This window comes from Mus caroli, unplaced genomic scaffold, assembly GCF_978045245.1.
Source record: "Mus caroli unplaced genomic scaffold, Mus_caroli_1 scaffold_1, whole genome shotgun sequence".
In the NCBI taxonomy this organism is placed as follows: domain Eukaryota; kingdom Metazoa; phylum Chordata; class Mammalia; order Rodentia; family Muridae; genus Mus; species Mus caroli.
Window position 1 is genome coordinate 81,558,995 of NW_028227256.1, and position 23,090 is coordinate 81,582,084.

Here is a 23,090-nt window from a genome sequence, read left to right on the forward strand (position 1 = left end):
CATACACTCACATACACACACATACACACACATACACTCACATACACACACATACACTCACATACACACACATACACACACATACACTCACATACACACACATACACTCACATACACACACATACACTCACATACACACACATACACACACATACACTCACATACACACACATACACTCACATACACACACACACACACACATACACACACATACACACACATACACACACATACACTCACATACACACACATACACTCACATACACACACATACACACACATACACACACATACACTCACATACACACACATACACTCACATACACACACATACACACACATACACACACATATACACACACATTCACACACATTCACACACATACACACACACAAAAATGGCCTGATGAATGGTGAATGTATCAATTATTAACTGATTCTTAAGATTTTATTAAGTTTGGGTTGGAATAAGTAACTCTTCATTTTCAGCTTATAAACTTGTGCACTGTAGGTTGTGTCTCGGACAGTGAGTACCTAATCTCTCTGACTACCATTTCTCCATCCGCACTCTCCAGTGACATCACCTACCTCACCCCAAGTGCCCACACATTAATAAACACTGGTACCAGAATGAGATGCAAAGAAGCGTGGCAAACGAGGAACTTTTTAGTCTCTCACTGTTTTACAACCATATCAAGATGTTCAAATGCTTAGAGAGCTTCAAGTTGCTTGTTCCATTCAAGAATACCCCATACTAATCAAGACTTGCCCTGTGATGGAAAACAAGCTACCAAGAATGCAGGCTGGTGAGCACATATCAACATAGATAATGATCATAAATAGGAGGCTCAGGTGCCTTTGCACAGCAGCTCGTATGGCTCACCCTAGCTTTTGCCTAAGTGACTTAACATATAACCCAGAGCAATGGCGCCCATCTCAAGACATACTTGTATGATTGCTTTCTGAAACATACATACACACTACTTGCCTAAGAATATCATTTTCCCAAACCAAAAAAAAAAAAAAAAATGGTGGACTGCAACAACAGGTACATCCTAACATCAGAAAGCAAGCCAGGAGGTATGACTGGCTCATATGCACTTCCTTCCTCCAGTCCTTAAGTATATGCAGACTGATAGGTTCAAATGAGAGCCCTTTATCCGACAGCTGGACAAAGAATTGTTTGCCCATCCCCTAACCGATGCGTGTACATTCTCCAGAGAGACATCACTGACTACTGACTAAGTAAATCTTACCTGGAAGACAAAGGCAAGTGAAATTGCTCCCATCCTGCTTCTCGTTTACATCAATACAGCTCGCCTCATTCTGGCAGGGTTTCCTCTGGCAGGCATCAAATTCTTCACAGAAGGTGCCAATGTACTGGTCCTGGCAGGTGCAGGAAAAGGTTGCCTAAGACACAAAAATACAGAGTATGTTACACTTGAATACAATACTCTAAAACATGTGCTTTGGGCGGAACTGAAGGCTTAAATGTCCCATGTCCTCTTATAGAGATATCAATACTAAGTGATTTAATCATTCAACTTCGTCATAATCTGTTTAAATTGTGTTTTATGGGAAATAGTATGTGGCTCTTTGCAGTTCAATTTTTGGACATTTATTTTTATAGTTTATTCATATTTATCCCAACCACTTCCAACCTTCCAAGGATAGGAATAGAAAGAACAACTAGTTTTAAACTAAAAATGATGTTTTGCTGACCCATAGGAATGGCAGCTTTGCCGAAGTATACCACCTTTAGCCATCCAAATTAGGTACCATGTCAACCAGCTCAAATCCTCAGCATAGATGGTACTCACACCCCAAATGTTACCAGCTGTCCTACTTGGCCCATCTTTCCAGGGCATCAGGAGGATTCCCTGTATCACTTTATAATTGATCTCAAAATACAACCAGTCAGAATCCCTGGGAACAAGGGAAAATTAAAGAATCTGATTCAAGATACAAGCATTTCACTCATGACCTTAGTACAGTGCTACAATTCAAACATCAGACTCAAAGAAATGACTTTGACTTGAAATTTTATATCTGAAGAAGCTGAAAAGCCCAAATAAAACTGGACCTTCCCAAGCCCCTATTGCTGAAGACACCATAAACCTCAGACACAGTGCTCAGAGGACCAGAGCTGGATCTAACTTGAAAGCCTCCTCTCTGGGGACTAGCTTTCATGGATCCAGAAATGCCATGCAAGCTTCCAAAGAATGGAAGCACCCAACAGTCCTACCCAGTTATGACACCTGTGAACCACAAGCATCATGGCACAATAACCCTAAAGGTGTAATAGAGGCATAGTTCAAGAGCAAACAACAGCTCTCTAATTGAATTTAAGACCTGTTCAACAAGAGGGAAATTAAGCTTGGTTCTGGAAACCTAGCCATCTACTAATGACGTCACAGACCTTGGAGTATCACCACCACTCTACTAAACCAGCAAAATCCCTAACTATCCTCTAAATGGTTATCATCATATCGACAGAGAAGGACACTTCTCACCCTCCATCAAGGACACTTCTCTTTGCAACAGACAAGACCATCATGGAAAACCACAACTATTAACATGTAGAGTTATAGAGCCTGGTAACTACATGTACAATACAACTCTTGCATGTAAGGCTCCAGGATCATAACTGAAGAAACTATGAAGAGACTGCAACAGCCAGAGAAACGGAAAATTTGCTGTGAGATCGTTTCTCCTAGAAAATGTCAGAGAAGCTACATGTGATGGCTTGTATATGCTTGGCCTAGGAAGTGGCTCTATTAAAAGGTGTGGCCCTGGGCTGGAGAGATGGCTCAACAATTAAGAGCACTGACTGTACTACTAGAGGTCCTGAGTTCAATTCCCAGCAACCACATGATGGTTAACAGCCATCTGTAATGGGATCTGATGCCCTCTTCTGGTGTACTCATATAAATAAATCTTTTTTTAAAAAATATTTTTTTAAAAAGAGAAGGTGTTGCCCGTTGGAGTAGGTGTGTCACTGTAGGTGTGGGTTATAAGACCCTCATCTAGCAGCCTTCAGATGAAGGTGTAGACCTCTCAGCTCTTCCTGCACTGTGCCTGTCTAGATGCCTCCATGTCCCTACTCCCAGCCCCCACTTTGATGATAATGGACTGAACCTCTGAACCTGTAAGCCAGGCCCAACTAAATGTTGTTCTTTATAAGACTTGACTTGGTCATAGTGTCTGTTCACAGCAGTAAAACCCTAACTAAGACACTACACCTGTAAACTGTCACCACCGTGACTGCCTAATATGTTCTGAAAAAGGATGATGACAGCAACAGACATGTTCCTATGTTGTAGGAGGAGAAACGCTCATAAGGTCTCAACCCTAGATGAAGAACTACGAGCAACTAAGGAATGCTGAGAGTGGGGGCAACAGTCTTCCCAGGGAAGAACACCATGTGGTTATCCAATACGAAATGATCAGCACTGAAAACATTTATACAAGAAACTTTATGCAGACTGGGGCTGTGTTTATATTTATAAAGTATATTTAGGAGTATGAGTGTGTGTGTGTGTGTGATAGCAATTAAAGAAAGGAAAGACATAAAAAGGCAGGGTTCTGAGAGGGCTTAGGAGGGTTTAGGAGGGAAGAAAGGGAAGGGAAATAGAAATTGGACCTTCCTATAGGCATAAGGAAAGTGCAGACCTGGCTCCAAAGCTTATGCAAAGTAACATAGACCACCATGAAGACTGGGAGAGGCAAGAGAGAAGAATAGTATTGACTGTTGAGCCAGAAAGCATGTAAGGGGCAGAGTTAATGGACATCTAAAGTGAAACTATATCTTGCAGACATAGCAAGACTGCTGTATGCACAAATTCACATCAGCTATGACTGTCTGAGCAAGAAAGAGCGCCTCAAGATCAAGCCAGTTGAAATCTCCACGTGGAGGGAGAGGAGCCCATCCCTGGCTGGGGAGCTCTTGGCAAGGGATGGCTGTGGTGAAGGGAAAAGCCAGGTTTCTTTGGGGCAAGGTCCCTGAAAGGTTCCAGGAGATGCTCCTGTGCCCACTATACACTGGCAGTGCTAAGTAAACAGTATGTTTCAAAAATAGAGCTTAGTAGGTCGGGATGAAAAAGCAGTGGGAAGGAACAGAAAAGAGAAGGGGATAGATGTGGTGAAAATGTATGAAATTATCAAACAATAAAAAGGAAAACTTTAAAGTGTGTCTTTATAATATGGAGATATGCTATCACTAAAGCCCTCGGGTCTATAGAAATGGAAGTACCCATAGAATAGTCAGGAAGGAAGGAAGGAAGGAAGGAAGGAAGGAAGGAAGGAAGGAAGGAAGGAGAGAAAGAGAGAAAGAAAGAGAGAAAGAAAAGAAAGAAAGAAAGAAAGAAAGAAAGGAAGGAAGGAAGGAAGGAAGGAAGGAAGGAAGGAAGGAAGGAAAGAAGGAAGGAGAGGAAAATGGGATGGAAGAAAGAAGGAAGGAAAGGGGTGGGAGGAGGGGAGGGGAGGAGAGAGAGAGAGAGAGAGAGAGAGAGAGAGAGAGAGAGAGAAACACCTAGAGTAATGAATTTAAACTTTCCAGAGTGACAACCTGAAAGGTAATATAGTCCTCAACATTTACCCGTAGCTTAGTAGTACATCTGTATTTGCCTTCTTATTATGTCATGTTCTGCCTTTATTATATTGAAAGAATAAATCTACTTGGCTAAATTAGTTTAAAGAGAAAAAAAGATCTAAAGAAACAAAAGCGCATTCCTTGGATTGCTCCTCAAGTCCTAAACATGGGTAGGCATTGCTAGGAAGGGGTGTAGAGTTTTAGTGTCCTGCAGGGACATGTGTGTGCAAGTGAGTGTGCTAGTGTATGCACATGCACAAGGAGGCCATACCTTGGGTGTAGTGTCTCAGGTACTGTCCATTATTTCTTTTGAAAGGATCTTTCACTGGCCTGGAGCCTACCAAAAAGGCTAGGCTGGCTTCCCAGCAAGCCCCAGGAATCTTCCAGTCTCCACTTTCCCAGCACTGGGATTACAAGCAAGCACCACCATACCAGTAAGTCCTGGGGATCAAATTTAGGTCTTGATTCTTCTGGTCTTGCAAGCACTACAGTTACTGGGCCATCTCCATAGCACTATGGCAGACTTCTATGACCACTCTTCCACAGCGCCACCTCCAGTCTCTGTCCCCCATCTACTTCCTATCCCTTACCCCAGATTCCTGTTCTAATATTTGTTATTGCTGTTGCTTGATCATGTTAAAGCTGGCCTTAAGGTGATAAACCTCCTGCCTTAGCCCACTAAATGCTGGTATTCCACCCAGGACTCCATCAGCACAATCAGGTGCCTACCTTCCTCCTGGAAAAGGCAGAACTGTTCATACTTCTCTTTAATATACTTTGTCTCTCAACCCAGTTTCCTCACTATGGTTCATTTCTTGATAATACTTCTATACATTCTGATTTCTTTTTTGAAGAGAGTGCCCTCATTCCATCCTCCTGATGACCTCACTGTCACCATTCCTGACTAAGAAGCCAGGATTTTGCTACCAGTCATCACACTGACTTTCCTCCATGGGTCAGTCTTGAATTGAGTCTCAAGGTTTTCTGAACCATGGAAAACAGAACAGAGATCATATCAGTTGCAAAGAATAATGTCACCCTTCCCTGGAACTCGGTCACATCAGCAGCTGCTTTATTTTGATCACAAGGATGTTTTAAGAATTTACCCCATAGTGGGAGGCTGCAATGAAAGTTGAATCATATTGATGCCATTTTAGGTTCTATATAAATTATTATTGCCTTCATCTGTGTCTTGTTATTATATAAATTGAATGTCTAGATTTCCTAGCATTGATTCAGCTTTATGCTCCTGGAACATAACACACTGAAGTCATTCTGAAAAATGGCTTTCATTTGACTTTGATTCTGTTCATCATTGTACATATAGTGCCTTCCATTCCTGCCCTCCTGTCCCCATCAGACCCACTTTCTAAGAAAACCTATCCCTGTACATGAGATCATGTTTCACACCATAAAAGGGTGCCCTTCACAAATGGCTGGCCAGTGACCAGCCCATTTTAAAACCCATCCCATGGACAGACACCAATCCCACACAGTATTACTGATGCTTTATTGTACTTGCAGACAAGAGCCTAGCATAGCAGCCCTCTGAGAGGTGCAGCTGACTGAGACAGACACAGATACCCACAGAAAAACTTGGACAGAGGCCAGAGACCCCTGTGGATGAGTTAGGAGAAGGATTGAAGACCCTCAAGGAGATGGCAATCCCACAGGAAGACCAGCAGTGTCTACTAACCTGGATCCCTGGGAGCTCCCAGAAACTGAGCCATTAACCAGAGAGCATACATGGACTGGTCTGAGGCCCCTAACTCATGTATAGTAGAGGTCACATCTGGCCTCAGTGGGAAAGGATGCTCCTAATCCTGCAAAGACTTGAGGCATCAGAAGGGTAATATGGGGGAGGGGGGCGCAGTGCCCTCTCAAAGGTGAAGGCAAGGGAGTATGGGCAAGGAACTCTGCAAGGGGGGACTGGGAGGTGACAACATTTGGATGTAAATGGTGCCCTTTATAACAAACAGTTGATTCAAGGACCAGCAGTAGTCCTCAACTTCAGACAACCAAGCAATAGGCCAAACAATAATATACAACCTTGAAAGTGATCAAACTGCCAAGGATTGTGCAGTTTCTTTCTGTTAAGGAACAGAATGAGTTCCTGTTTGATCTGAGCAACCAAATCTCCTTTAGTTCAAGGACATGGTCTTCCTTAGACACTAGAACAGCTGGAGTCAAAGCAGCCAGCTTTCTTCTTCAGTGAGAGCTGTGTTCTCTGCCCTGTGTATCACCTCTCAGAGCACTTCCTGGTGACCAGACATCTCCTCTGCACTGGACCAGGAGTTTCTGGACCCATCTGGCTTTCCATGATGCTAGGCTTTCCTGTTGGTTGTTCTTACAGAGACACTGAGTGGCTGAAGTTTTATGAGGACTGATCGAAACAAAGCCTTTAAATAGGAAACTCCCTTTTCTAGAATTACAGTGTAAGAAAAATCTTTTGTTTTCTCAAACACAAAAGAAAGCACACGTTCCATATTTACCAGTTGTGTCTGGAGCCCTTTGTGCATAGGGAAATTTGTGACTGCCTTTGAAATCTATAATAGATGCTGGGCACACACCCTACACAGACAGGATTCCTGTGGTGGGAAATTGCCATATGCCATTGGCGTAGGCAGCTGTTGTCTAGAATTTACTTGGTTTGTATCCAGACATTCTATGCTACAGATGAATTGTTTTAGATATTTGAGAGATGCATTTTGCACATAGCTTATCCAGTGAGTGTCATGGAAGATATGTTGTTCGTAAACATAAATTATTAAAAGCCCCCAAATCAAATATTATTGAGTTGGCTTTTATTTGAATTTAAAGATAAAACAGAGAGAGGCACATGCTTTAGTTGCTTCGCTTTAAGCAAGGGCATTGAAAGAAATTGATAAGAAACTGCTAAAGCGATTGCTTTTGACAAAGCAAAACACTAAATGGATTTTAATGCTGTTTGATGAGGAAGGAAGGAAATTAACAGATGTTTAGATATCCATAAACATGAAAAGTTTTTTTGCTAAATCTTCGCATCTTCTACAGCATAGATCCTTAAAGTTGGATTTCTTGCCAGAGCAGCAACCTTCCCTGTAATATGGAAAGGTTTAGTTTGGATGAAGGATAAGCTCAGTGCTGAACTGCTTGCTCCTGTCAGATCCATGGAGAACAGGTAGCTGATGCTTTCAGCTGTGTAGTGACCTCATCAAGTTCCAATCCAACGGCCACACACATGGCCCTGGTTAAACTAATTGGGTTACAAAACAAAAACAAAAGTCACAACTGGAAAAGGGACTTCCGATAGGGATCAGAGGGACATAAGAGGGAAGGGGCAGTCAGAGTACATTATACACACCTATGAAGTTATTAAAGAACAAGCTCAACTTATAAAGGTGTTGGTTTTATAGTTTCAAGGCAGTTGACTTATAAGACATTGTGAATATACATAAAAGGAGAAACTGCGCTGGCATATTTTAATGTAGAACTATTGTTTAACTACTGAAAGCTACCAAATATTCTTGAGAAAGCTAATATGCTACTCATAATAATGCTAATCCAGGTCCGATTAATGCCGCCGGCATAAGAGACAGAGCAGATGTCTTTCAAGTTAGTAGCTCACCTAAATTACAGAAAGATACTTCCTTGTCAAAATATTGCTCATGTATAAGTAAATGTAATTCTGAAGTAAAATGAAAAGTGGCGTTCGGGGATTCATTTTCAAGCGCAGGATAGGAGATCAATTTTCCTCAACAGCTTGAAGTCAAATATTCTATTTGTATATTAATGAGTCTTTCTCAGTGAGGAGTTCCAAGTTAAAGAAATGTTCAGTGTGGCTGGAGAGATGGCTCAGCCGTTGAGAGCACTGGTTGCTCTTCCAGGGGTCCTGAGTTCAATTCCCAGCAACAACATGGTGGCTCACAACCATCTGTAATGGGATCCGATGCCCTCTTCTGATGTGTCAGAATACAGTTATAGTGTACTCATATACATTAAAAAAATGAACAAATCTAGAAGAAGGGGAAGGAGAGAAGAAATGTTTAATAATCCACGTACTCACTTAACCACCCATTCATTGAATGCCAACTTCAATCCAGGAACTGTTCCTGGAGGGTTGGAGAAAACAGGGATTTTTCTTTTTCTTTTTCTTCTTTGTTTATTTTTTATTTTGTTTTGTTTTGTTTGAGATAGGGTTTCTCTGTGTAGTCCTGGCCGTCCTGGAACTTGCTCTGTAGACCAGGCTGACCTCGAACTCACAGAGATCTCCCTGCCTCTTCCTCCTGAGTGCTAGCATTAAAGTACCAGCACCTGACTGAAAACCATACTTTAAAGAAGACTGCTGACATAGCAACAGCTGGAGCTAGATGCTGATTCGGAAAGGAGGGGGGTGGGGTGGGCGTGTACAGAAAGATACTCCAGGAAAAGTGAACTAGCAGTGAAAAGACTTCCAGAAGAACGTTCCAGATGTCAGTGTGGTCAGATTAGAGCAAGTGACAGAGAGTAGTAAGACATGACGAAGTACAAATAATCATATATGAGGTCAAACAGGGCAGTGGTTTTCTGGGACTATTTGCCCCACAGGATACATTTAGCAATATCTGGAAAGATGCCCCACAGTCACAACTGGAGACTTGCTATTAGCATCTAATGAGAGGAGTTTAGGGATGCTGCTAAGCACTGTTCAGTGTTCCTTAAGGATTGGCCCTGTCCCAAATGTTGATGGTGTCAATATTGAGAAACATTGTTGGAGACAGCCTTAGAAGCTTTGACCTCTGGCATGGTATAAAACTTAGGGAAGGACATACCAAAAGAGACCCAGAAGGATGCTGGCCCAGTAATATGCTCGATATTATGTTACAGTGCTTGATATTTTGTTGCCTTGTCTCTTTGCTATAAATTACTTTATCCACATACTTACCAACCCTGATGGTCCACAGCCTCCTTAGGATAGAATTGGAGAGCCACCTAGGAGCATTAAATTTAATGCTCCATATAACTAAATCTCCATATAACAGCATCAGTCCTACTATCTTAGGGGATTCTCCAAACATGTGCAGTATCTTTATACCACACTATAAAATAACCTGTTCTTATCAGATCATTTGGAATAGATGCTGCCCAGCACTTATATGTTAACTACACTCAATCAGTGAGCACGCTTTGAACCCACCATGTGTCATGATGCCATGGGTTCTAGAGAAGTGATGAAGGACAGAAGGAGACTCTGCCTGCTTGTAGAGCTTACCTTGTAATGTAAGAGATGGACACATTCTTTGGAAGGGAACATCCTATTATGACAACAGATACACCCTGCCACATAGTGCTAAAGAATGTAGATCAATACGAAAGGACAGGGAATTTGGTAGAGCATGGATAGACTCTGATCTCATTTAATGGCTGATGGAGAGGACAAATGTCTTCAAGAATTATACAGGTGTAGAATTTAACTGATCATGGTGGTTCATGCCTATGATTCTAGTAGGCAAAGGCAGGAGGATTAGCATGAGTTTGAGGCCAGCCTGGACTACAGTATAAAACTCATAGAAACAAAAAACCAGATAACATACACCTGTAATCCTGGCACTTGGTGGATAGAGGTCAAAGGATCAGGAGTTTAAAGTCATCCTTGACAGCATAACAGGTTCAAGGTCAGTCTGGGATGTATGAAACGCTGCCTCAGAACGGAAGGAAGGAAGGAAGGAAGGAAGGAAGGAAGGAAGGAAGGAAGGAAGGAAGGAAGGAAGGAAGGAAGGAAGGAAGGAAGGAAGAATTCTTCCTCAGTATAATCAGAAATTTTCATTACTCTTATATCAAGCTGGCCATCAGAGCCAGACTCCTAGTCATAATCTCGTGATCATCTGCAAAATTGCTTTCACTGAGTTGCTACTTCAACTTACATCCTCAGTTGAGTACTAGAAGCACCCATAAGAAGCATGCCTACAGTTGCATTTACCCTTGAGGATGTCGTCAAGAACAGCACACACCATATACTATGTGAAGTACCGTGAGCAGGTCTTACCCAGGGAAACTCACTGATGTTAAGAGTGACATGTCTTACTTATGAACAGAGCATACAACATGAACACTCAGCGCTCCCATCTGAACTATGCTAAGTCATACGAAGCTCATGTTTGAGTACTACCTAGAGCCCTGTGGCACGCATGGCTGCTTCCTCTTCCTAACTCAGCTCTTGCCACCTGACTTATGGAGGTCTCTATTCTGACCTAGACTGGGTTTCTTTTGGTGTTATTTAACACTGAAAATATTTTATAATATAGAGCTTAATATATAAGTTCGCCCACTAGAATCATAAGCCTGAACCAGCATGCTCAGTTAAATTCTACACCTGTATAATTCTTGAAGACATTTGTCCTCTCCATCAGCCATTAGATGAGATCAGAGTCTATCCATACTCTACCAAATTCCCTGTCCTTTCATATTGATCTATATTCTTTAGCACTATGTAGCAGGGTGTATCTGCACCCTCCAGGATGCCTCTGAAGGCCCCAGCCTACCTTGAATATTTTATTGTCTTTTTTTACATCTTCACAAAATCTCACTACTAAGAGACAGACCAGACAGCCTAGAAATAACCATTCTGAGCAACTGTATTTCTCTCTTTAAGACTCAGAACTTGGGACTAAAGAGATGGCTCAATGGTTGAGGGCATTTGTTCTTTCAGAGGAACAATTTCAGTGGTTCAATTCTAGTTCTAGGGGATCCAATGCCCTCTTCTGGCATCCATGGGCATCAGGTACACACATATTGCACAGACATACATGAAGGCAAAACACCTGAATACATAGAACAAAAATAATATTTAAAAATAAAAATAAGGAAGAACCAAATTCTGTTACTTTCTCCATAGGAAAAGTACATGGAAATCACACTTGGTTTTGATGTCCTGTGACATCAATGTGAACATAAAAATACCAGCTGTCTAGATATTGAATTTTATTGTTGGTAAACTTTGCTTATGTAGAATTAGCTCATTAACTTGCCCTGTATCTGTCAGGAGAGGTATTCACAGATCCATTTTATAAAATGCAAACAGACTCAACAGATAAATCAGATAAATTGACTTAAGCTAGCAAGTAGACAGTCAAAGTTGAAGCTCATATTGTTGGATCCCAAGTCCCTTTCCATTCACAGCTAGCTGTTCACTGTGACCATCAGTGCATTCCCAGGTGTAGTATGGCACTGTGAGACACCCTCCATCCATACTCTGAAGGAAGCCCAAGCAAGTGGCTAAATTTCAGTGCCTGATCTGGGTTTCTACGCCCTGTTCCCATTCCTTTCTTACTGACCGTCTTTCCATCCCATTGCCTGGAGTCTCTAACTTTCTTGAGAATATCACATTTATCTACATAAAGTGTCATGATAAGGCATAAACAGTCTTTCTGTTGGATGAAAATGTCTCTTGTCTAAGTACAAGACAAGTGAATGGACTTGTACAACTGTTATGGCTGAACGGGGAGTGTTCCTTAAAAGTCTCATATGGGGAAGACTTGGCCTCAGGGAAAGTAACTGGAATACAAGGGCTCCGCCTTCGTCAGGGATGGGTACATCTGTGGATCATGATTTGATATTGTTATTGAGAGGCAGTAGCAACCAGAGATGGGTCCCATTCGATTAAGGAAACAGGTCACTGGGAGTGTGTCCTTGAAGGCTATCCCTCGTCACTTATCTCTCTCTTTTCTTTCCTCTTGTCCTGCTTCTCTGTCTGGTCCCTATGAGGTAGGTGACCAGCTCTCTCCCCTCATGCCCTTCCACTGTGAAGTTTCTGCTTTGCCACCAAGTGCCTAGGAGTGAAGGAACCAGGCCACATGAACTCTGAAACCATAACCCAAACTAAGTTGTTCCTCCTTTAAAAGTTCCTCACGTGTATTTGTCATGGAAACAAAAAGCCAGACTTATATGACAGCTTCAGCAATACTTTGCCAAAGGGGAGGTACTTAAATCTAAGATTGCAGCAGTTATATGGAATGTTGGTGTTTCATTAAATGGAGACAAGTAAGCAGATGTTGCAGGAGGGTTATATACAAGATCCACATCCTCTCTCTGTGTTTCTGTCTCTCTGTCACTCTCTCTGTCTCTCTGTCTCTCTGTCTCTCTGTCTCTGTCTCTCCCTCCCTCCCCTGCCCCCTCTCTCTCTTTTTCTGTTTCACTCTCTCTCCCTCCCTCCCCCCACCTCTATTTCTATCCTCACCTCTCCACGTGGATTTTTTTAATGCCATCACAGGTTCTTCCACTGGTTTGTACTGACCACTGGTCCATATAAAGGGCCTAACTAGAACAAATGTGAAAGAGCATCCTCAACCAAGAGGTGCCTAACAGGTCCCCGTGTCTGTGGAGATGCAGCACAGATGCTTTAACCTACGTTGCTATACAAGGCTGTCCCAGGCAACACTGATTTACATTGGAGACCAGCTGGACTGCAAAGGACATCTGGGTTATTCCCAGTTAGGCATCTGGAGGTTGGCAAGGACAAAACTTGTCTACTGAGTTGATGATTGTGGATCCAAACAAAGGAGACACACTGCTCTATACTTTCATATATGCTGAAATTTTCCATAATGAAATGTGTTATTTTTATTTTGAGAGTCTGGCTAACGACCAAGAAAAGAATATAAAACGTTGAAACCTTAGAATCCACTTCAGCACCACATCCAGCTCACCCTTGGAGAACCAGCTGCTGCTGCGGTTAAAGGACGGTGGTGGGGAGCATCCTGTGCCAGTGCCACTCCAGAGATTTATTTCATAGCCATATGTGCAGGAAAAGCTGCCCTTGCCCTATGGGACTGACATATTTTCTCCATGTAGACATGGATCAGGAAACAGAACACATTTCCATCAAAGCAGCCCAATGTGGCCTGAAAAGAGGGGTCAGCCAAAGGAAAGTGGAGGTGTGGCCACTGCTCTGAGTCCCCACAAGCCAGGGGTCAGGAATGGGGCACACCCAGTCTGAGCCTCATCTGGAAGAGAAGCCTTCCAGCCTACAGTGACTATGAAGACTTCACTATGCTAACTGCAGCACTGAGAGGTAAGTAACGTCTGGAATTTTCTTACTCCTAGCTTTTGGAAGCATTTCAGGAACCACTGTCTATAAAGATGATTTCAGGAATGAGAGTTTTCAGCAGATCTATTTGCAGAGAGGTTGTATCACTGTAAATGAGCATTAGGTTAGGAGGTGGAGAGTCCCAACTAGCTTCTGTCACTCATATAACCACACAGCAGGAACCACATTCCAGCCCAAACTATCCAGATGTCCCCAAAGGCACTGAATTTGTGGCAATCAAGACTTTCAGAAATTTTGTCATATAATCTTCAGCTAAGAACCCATTAGCCTACCCCCTTCTGCTCTGAAAATCAGACTCTATGGACACTGGACCTGAAATTACAGAACTGATAAACACTAGGAGTAGAAAACTCTAACCATTGCACTGGGGAGATGGCTCAGCGATGAAGAATGCTTGCTGCATGTGCAACCATGCATAAAGAATTTGACTTCAGACCCCAGCACCCATGAAACAATAACCCCAGCTTTAGTGAAGCAGAAATAGGAAGAAACCTAGCAAATCTTGCTGGTTTCCAATCTAGTCAGAAAAATTCAAGACCCAGGTTTGGGGAAAGACCCAACCTCAAAGGAATAGGTAGAGGGTGATAAAGAGAAAAGCTGACATACTTTTTTGGCCTGCACATAACACACAGACATAGACACCGACATACACATTCTCTCTCTCTCTCTCTCTCTCTCTCTCTCTCTCTCTCTCTCTCTCTCTCTCTCTCTCTCTCTCTCTCTTTCTCTGTCTGTCTGTCTCTCTCCTCTCTCTCTCTCTCTCTCTCTCTGTCTGTCTGTCTGTCTCTCTCCTCTCTCCTCTCTCTCTCTCTCTCTCTCTCTCTCTCTTTCTCTGTCTGTCTGTCTGTCTCTCTCCTCTCTCTCTCTCTCTCTCTCTCTCTCTGTCTGTCTGTCTCTCTCCTCTCTCTCTCTCTCTCTCTCTCTCTCTGTCTCTCTCCTCTCTCTCTCTCTCTCTGTCTCTCCCCCCCTCTCTCTCTGTCTCTCTCTCTCTCCTCTCTCTCTCTCTCTCTCTCTCTCTCTCTCTCTCTCTCTCACACACACATACACACACACACACACACAAATACACAGACACAGATATATACACACACATACAAACCCACACAGATACAGAGACACACACATACACAGACACACACACTCACAGACACACAGAGATAGACATATACATACATACAAACACATAGACACATACAGACACAGAGTCATACACAGACACACACACATAGATACGTACACACCATTAAATGAATAAAATAAATAAAAATGAATCTTTTTTAAAAATTCTAAAATAGCTTTCTTTGAGTAAGTGTAAATGAGTTATAGCTACAAAGTGTTAGAAAGATAGTCTAAGATGCCTAGAATACATGGAGTTTAGCCTTTTGCAAAACCCTGACTTAGTGTTTCAAGAGGCAAAGAGGATTATTTGGATACAAAATTTAAGAGACTTCTATTTACAATGTCAACAATGCCTATAAATGTCTTTTCCTTAGCTGAGGCCACACAAGAGCATCTGGAACCTAGCCACAGAGACAAATTGATGCCTCTTTGGGGGAACCCAGTGCTCAACCAAAAGCTCACTAAGAATTGCATGTTTACAATTCCTGTCTCTTGGCCAGGTCGGCCTGCTCTCTGATTAGTTACATTTATAATTTCAAAACCACACTCCTATTGTTCACAGTCTGTATGTTCACTTTCACACCAAACTTGGACACCATTGCACTTCAATTTGAACTGATTAACTGCAAATGTAAGTCAATTTTTTTTTTACAAACCAACGTTAAACAGAACTATACATATTATCTAAACATTAATTTTCAGACATGACACTCATGAATTCATAGAATTTATTCCTTTGGCTTAAACACTAAATTGCAAATAGTAAACAATGGATAAAATGACTTGTTGGCTAAGAGATTTGGCTGCTTTTGCAGAGGACCCAGGTTCGATTCCCAGCACCTACATGTTGGCTCACAAAGATCTATAACTCTAATTCCAAGGTATCTGATGTCCTCTTCTGGCCTTTGAGGATATCAGACTTAGTGCACACACAACATACACATGCAGGCCAAACATTCATGCACATAAAATAATGTTTTAAATAATAGAAAATAGTAAATTTCAATAATGTGAGTCCTATCTATTCCTTTGGAAGGATAATAGAGTTAACTTTATTCCTGACGGGGGGGACAAGAAGAAGTAAGTGACTTACAGAAAATTTTGTAAAAAGTTTTCCAAAACCTAGACACATGGGTTTGCAGGGTGGGACTGGTCAGAATCTCAAAGCACTTCCTGACACTTGAGATGTCCTCAGTAGCGCTGTGTGTCTGGGCTGAGGCATGATATTTACAACTTATCACCTCAGTCTGTTCTTAATTCACTAACAGCTATGTGCTTACCCACTGCCACCATCTAATTTAAACAAAAGTACAGTTTGACTTTATGTCACTGAAAATTCATCTTTTATTGAATTTCCTTCCCCCCCCCCAAAAAAAAAAAAACCACTTTTGATCCCACAAGTCAATGCACACCATTCTCCGGGTCATTCTACTCTCTTATTTTAAAATCCAACTTAGCCTCCTAGTCCTTCATTCGGTGATATCAAAAGAAAAAAGTAAGGGAATAAAGGCTTTAGGAAAATAGAAATGTTATACATAAATTATTAATGAGAAAGCATTATTAGAGAATGCAGAGGCTCTCAACATCATCCTGGGGTTACTGCCCTCCTCCTCCTCTTTCTCCTTCATCTTATTCTTCTTATCCTCCCTGTGGCCTCACAGAACTGATTTTATTTTTTATTTTCCAAAGAAGGAGGAGGAGGAGATGAAGGAGATGAAGGAGAAGAAGGAGAAAAAGGAGAAGAAGGAGAAGACAGAGAAGAAGGAGAAGACAGAGAAGAAGGAGAAGAGGAAGCAAATCTGCCCTGAGGCCTGTCAGCAGCAGGTGGGCGAGAGTATACAGAGAGGAGAGGACCATGGGTGTACAGAATCTGAAGGGGATGACTCCCAAAAGCCTGATCCAGTGACCCTGGAGTTGAGTTCCATTGAGGGGCAAAAGCCCTAGGGTCACTGTTGTGGTGGTTTGAATATGTTTGGCCCAGGGAGTGATACTATTAGGAAGTGTGGCCCTGTTGGAGTAGGTGTGGCCTTGTTAGAGGAAGTGTGTCACTGTGGGGGTGAGCTTTGAGACTCTCCTCCTAGCCACATGGGAGACAGTCTTCTGTTTGCCTTGTGAAGAAGATGTAGAACTCTCAGCTCCTCTAGTGCCATGCTTGCCGGATGCTGCCATGTTTCACACCATGATAATGGACTGAACCTCAGAACCAGTCCCAATTAAATGTTGTCATTTATGAGAGTTGTCTTGGTCATGGTGTCTGCTCACAGCAGTAAAACCCTGACTATTACAACTGTGCAGGGGACTTCATGTCACTGCAGTGTGCCAACAGCCACTCATGGGTTTCTTCCCTGAACTCCCTATACTTGTCAGTGAGGACCACCATGATACAGTCAGAGTGGGTTAACTATCTCTAACATTTCTCATGAATTTATAAGACAAAAGTCATAGGTCAAGGTATAAGCAGGACTGATTTTTCCGAGACCTTTGTGTTTACGTTTATAGATACCACACCTTCTCAGAGTGTCTTCACATAGTCTTTCTTCAGATGCGATAATGTTGGATGAAGACCTGCCTGCCCTGGCAGGAGCTGTACCTGCATCTTCCCCAAGAAAAGTACAGCACTTGACCCTTGGTGGAGAAAAAACTCCCAGGTACCTGCCCGTCAAACTCTGGCTGCACTTGTTTCATCCTATGCATAATTCTGAGTGTCAGCCCTTGTCACTTTGTAGATTAAAACACTGAATTCCCAGAACCTTTGCCACCAATCAAAATTCAAGACCCTACATATCCTAGAATCCAAAATGTAGCAAAATCAGTCCTATGTAAAAGGGATTACCATACCAGGTACTAAGCCATTACAGGGCTAAAGGATATAACAGAGCTATGGAATAAAGAAAAAAAAAAGTATGACACTGGCAAAAAAAAGTAGACATGAAGACTAATAGAACAGAATAGAGGATGCAAACAATATCAGCCATCTAACACAAAGATTCCAAAACATGCTGGAGAAATTGGAGCATCTTCAACAAATGGTACTGGAAACACTGAATGCCTGCATGTAGAGTCATGACATTAGACCCCCTATCTATTACTCTAAACAAAAATCATCTTCCAGTTGGTCAAAGACCTGAATGTAAAACCTGAACACTAAGCCTTCTAGGAAAAAAAAAGTGGGAAATCCCCTAAAATGTGTAGGTATAAGAATGGACTTTCTGAACAGAACTCTAATTGCCCAGAAATTAAGGTCACTGATTGACAAATAGGACTTTATAAGACCACCTATAACTCTATTTCTAAGGGTTCCTGTGCCCTCTCCTGGCTTCCTTGGGTATCAAGCACACATGTAGTACATATACATACATGCAGACAAACATTCATATACATAAAAGAAAAACTGAAAATATCTTCTTAAAAATACTTTTAATCTAGTATATTTTCTACCTATAGAATCTTTGATCTAGTCATGGCATCTGTTACTTTATGAAATCCATACCTACGCAAACTGAAATTACATCAGAAAAAGTGGGAAGGTCCTGTCATTCATTAGAATTACTCTTATCTCATTAAACACATTGCTTTCATCATTTTAACGGTGGACAAAAAGTAGGTCATGTCTAATAAATGTGTTTCTGCAGAATAATTAAAAATGAATCATTTTAATAACCTTTGAAAGAAACTCATCAACATAAAGTGTTTATATATAAAATCAATCCTGCTTGTTTCCCATCTATTTGTGATCTCTGTAGTGCATGTGAAGAGATGTCTTCATTGTGGTCATGAAATAATCCTCCCATTTGAATCGGGGAAGTAAATCTTCATACAAACTTGGGATGTAGAAATATTAACACCACTCATATCTTTCTTTCAAAGTTTTGTAAATGAGGGGTTTTTGTAAAAGTATTTGTCTGATATATATGCATGCCTGGTGACTATGAAGGCCAGAAGAGGATGTTGTATCCCTGGAACTTGAGTTACAGATGGTTGTGTGCCATCATGTGGGTACTAGGCATGAACCCTGAACCTAGGTCCTCTATAAGAGCAGCAAGTGCTCCTAATTACTAAGCCGTCTCTCCAGTCCCTAATGTATCATCTTTTAACCACTAAAAAATGGTAGTATTGCTGTTTTTCTTTTTCAGGATTATTTGTGACACCTCAACAAGAATATTGGAATTACGTTCTTGGTTCAGAAGAGGAAGCCTGTGTTTCATTTCCGTACTGGCTAGTTTTGTGTCAACTTGACACAGGCTGAAGTTATCACAGAGAAAGGAGCTTCAGTTGGGGAAATGCCTCCATGAGATCCAGCTGTCAGGCATTTTCTCAATTAGATCAAGGGGGGAGATCCCCTTGTGGGTGGTGCCATCTCTGGGTTGGTAGTCTTGGTTCTATAAGAGAGCAGGCTGAGCAAGCCAGGGGAAGCAAACCAGTAAAGAACATCCCTTCATGGCTTCTGCCTCAGCTCCTGCTTCCTGACCTGCTTGAGTTCCAGTCCTGATTTCCTTTGGTGATTAACAGCAATGTGGAAAGTGTAAGCTGAATAAACCCTTTCCTCCCCAACTTGCTTCTTGGTCACTATGTTTGTGCAGGAATAGAAACGCTGACTAAGACAATTTCCAACAGCCTCTATGTTGATGATGTGGAGAGTGATGTCTGTTACATGGAGCTGTTGGATATAGAAGTTTTTTGAGCCAATATAGATTCACTTTGTGACAAAAGACACTTTAAGCTTACTTTGTTTTACATAGGCAAACCTCTAAGGTCAAGGAGCCTGTAGTGTGGGCATCACACACTTCAGAACTCCATCTGCAGGCTAATCTCAAGTTCTTCTAATTATGATTTTTAGAATCTTATGTTGGAACGGTTTTAAAACAAAAGGAAGTCTCCTGTACTGACTCAGATTCCTGTCTGCTCTGAAGGTCACATTCCTGCCTGCCCTCTCTGAATGTGTGGAACTGGTGAGGAATGGAGCTCAAGGCCACTGATGTCACCCATGCAGCATCTCCAGGAATGCTCAGACACCATCAGCCTTGCTAAGCACAAGGCTAGGACCTGCTGACAAGTCTCTCAAACCCCACACCCCAGCACAGGTCTCTATCCTCCTAGGCAGCACTGACAGGCTGTACCTGCCTCCTAGAATGCCCTACTCTCCTACTAAAATCAGTCCCTCATCACACAGTTATTCTGATTTTAAGGATAGATGACACCCTAGTGTGTTACTATTTCAGGGACATTTGCATTTAAATAGAAAACTGTGCCTTTATTACAAAGGAATTAAGCTTAAAAACCAGAATTCCAAGCATCCTACCAAGCTGATATCTCAAAGAAACTTGGACCAAAGATTCTTCTGCCCCAGATAGTCCTGGACCTTACACTAAGTAGCCTTCTCAGCCCACTGTCTCCTGCTCAACAACAGCACAGGACCCAGACAGTCACTTCTGAAATCCTCCCCTCTGTGTGTGTGCATGTGCATGTATACATGTGTACATGCACACACATGCATGTGCACATTTGTATGAGTTTGGGAACACATGTATCATAGTGCCCATGTGGAAGTCAGGAGACAACCTCAGGCATCAGTCCTGACTATCATCTTTATTTAAGACAAGGTATCTTGGTCATTTTGTTGCTGCATGCACTGGGCAAACTGGTCTACAAGCTGTGAGCATCCTCCTGCCTCTCCTTTCTCCCTATAGGAGCAATGGGATTAATATGCTGGTTGCCATGCCCAGGTTTACATGGGTTTGGGGGATTTGAACTCACTTGCTCATGCTTGCATAGCAAGCACTTTACCCACTGAGGCATCTCCCCACCTCCTAGCCACTTTTGTTTCCTTGAAACATGTCTTGGTTGCTAGTTCCAGGTGAGCCTGGGCTACATAGTAAGTCCCAAAGTAGCCTAGGCTACACAATAAGAAATAAAGGGATGTTCTGGAAAAAATAGTTCCTCTATTTGGACCCTTGTAATATTTTTTTAATGTATCATCATCTCCCGCCATTGCTACCCACTGATAACTATGGATTTGCCATATTTTTAAAACTCTTATATTTGGTCTCTTCTAGTGAACAATCGCAGACTTATTGAGTATATATTTCTAGGTAAAATTGTCAGCACTTTCACTTCTTAGCTGCAAAGCTAATAAAATGCAGTTATTTGACCAGAGCCTCAGAACAATGGGCAAAACCTAAAATGAACAACTGACTGGACATTTCTCTGGCCAGTGGCTTATGTCTTATAAACAAAAGCCAGCAAATGCAACACACACTGGTGGCCTGGCTTCCAAATGCCAATAGCAACTTTCCTCCAACAATTAGGCTTTAAAAATTAGAATTCCAAGAAGGAAATTGAATGCAAGTATAGCCAATTAAAGGAGGGCCATGGGATGGTGACTGTTAGTGGACTGTATGTCATTTGTGCTTTTTCAAACGCATGAAGCATTTTATTTTTATTATTGTAATTATTCATTTTCTGAGAATTACATACATGCATACAATGAAATGTGGTTATGTGCACATACCCCCATTTTCCCTTCAAATCCCCAGTATCTTCCAGCATGTTCCTAATTTCACATCTTCTCTCTTTTCTTATAAAAAAAAAAATCCACTGTCTAGTTAGTACTGTGTGGGTGTGGAGCCATTCACAAAACATGGGAAACCTATTAGTAATTGTCCCCACAAAGAAGAATGGTTATCCCTGCCCCAGCAGATATCGCCTATCAATAGGTCCTCCATAGGGGGTGGGACCTAACCTAGTGGCCACTCTACTCGGCACACTGCACTTCAAAATAAGGAGCATGGCACACCCTGCTCCAGAAGTCAGAATACTGAATTCTGAAGTAGTGTGAGTGGCTGGTACCTCGTCTGCCTATGAGACTGTACTCCCTACATCTCCTTCAACGTGCTCCTTCCACATAGAGACCCTGGTGGTATAAATGTTCACCATCCAGACCGAGGTAGTGTGCTAACCAATCACAGTCGATAGGCTTCCACTATCTACATGGTTGTTCACGGGCAATAGACAAATGCTGTTCCCTGAAACCCTGGAGTGGTTCATCTCCATGCCCTTTTCGGACCCAGAGGCATTGTCGTCTTGTCAGGGGATGCCTGGTAACATAGACAGCATGACCCCAACTTTGCTAGAATTCTGGCACACTTGATCTTGGGCAGGTCTTATGCCGCTAACAACAGCTGCTGTAAGGGTCTACAGCCATGTCATGTCCAGAAGACAGCATTTCACAGCTTTCCATACCATCCTCTAGCTCCTACATCTCCCTGCCTCATCTTCTGGTGATGTTCTCATCGTCTTTGGGTTGGGTAGGGGCAGGGGTGATCATGTGGGCTAGTTAGAGCTGAGCATCACAATCCTTTATTTTCTGCACTTTAGCCAGTTTTAAGTTTGGGCGTTGGCCTTTTCAAAGTATTCCCACATACAAGATCTCCTTTAGCTTCTATAAGGATTTGTATTTTTAGCATCTATACTGTATTTTATTAACCCAACACTGTCTACATGCCAGAGCAATGTGCCATGGCCACAGTCACCATTCCTATCACTGAAGGGGGAACTAAGGCTACAGGGAATTAAGCAATGCTATTTCGGTGAGTGCTACAGCCTTGAACCTGGATCTCTACCCAGAGACCACTGGCCTCTACTAGTACACAAAGTCTCAAACTTTGTCTGTTACAATATGGAAGCCAGAAACAAGGTACAGCACTCCTTAAAAGATAGGTATTAGCTGGACATGATGATGCATGCCTGTACAAGTGGTAGAACAGGAAAATCCAGAGTTCAAGGCCAGCCTGCACCACATAAGAACCTCTCTCAAAAACAAACTAGGTTATTTGCTATTGCCCTGACTTCTTACCATAACTAGGCAACTAAAACCTCTTCCTGCTCAAAACAAAGCTAAACGTGGTAGGACCTTGGAAACATTATGAACATTTTAAAGTTTAAATTCCAGCCTTATTTAAAACCTTTAAAACATTATCAGAATGTTTAGGTAAAGGTCTGGACTCCTTCAACCCCTAGAGGATAGGCTTAGTCATTTATCACTACTACTCCAACTGAAGAGACAAATAACAGTGGAAAAAAGAAGAAAGATTTATTCAACATGGCCACTTCAGGAAGAGGAACAAACAAGGAGATTACTGGACTATCCCTTCAAACCCCATCTTCCAGATCCTGACAGGGATTTTTGAATTAACTAGAGGCAGGAAAGAGGTTGGGCATAACCAAGCAGTCCTGGTCACAGTCTGATCCCACCTACCATTGATTGCTGCTACACAGCAGGCTGGTCTGGTCTGATAGGTTGTCAGAGCCTTGTGAAA

The 23,090-nt window shown here is 42.1% G+C and overlaps 1 protein-coding gene across 1 annotated transcript in view; it reads right to left on the reverse strand.

Moving 5' to 3' along the window:
* Dner (delta/notch like EGF repeat containing) overlaps nt 1–23,090 on the reverse strand; it is a 308,211-nt gene that overhangs the window by 117,634 nt on the left and 167,487 nt on the right. Inside the window, exon 6 of the mRNA XM_021173483.3 lies at nt 1,258–1,411. Coding sequence (XP_021029142.1) covers nt 1,258–1,411 — 154 coding nt within the window. The remainder of the gene's footprint in view (nt 1–1,257; nt 1,412–23,090) is intronic.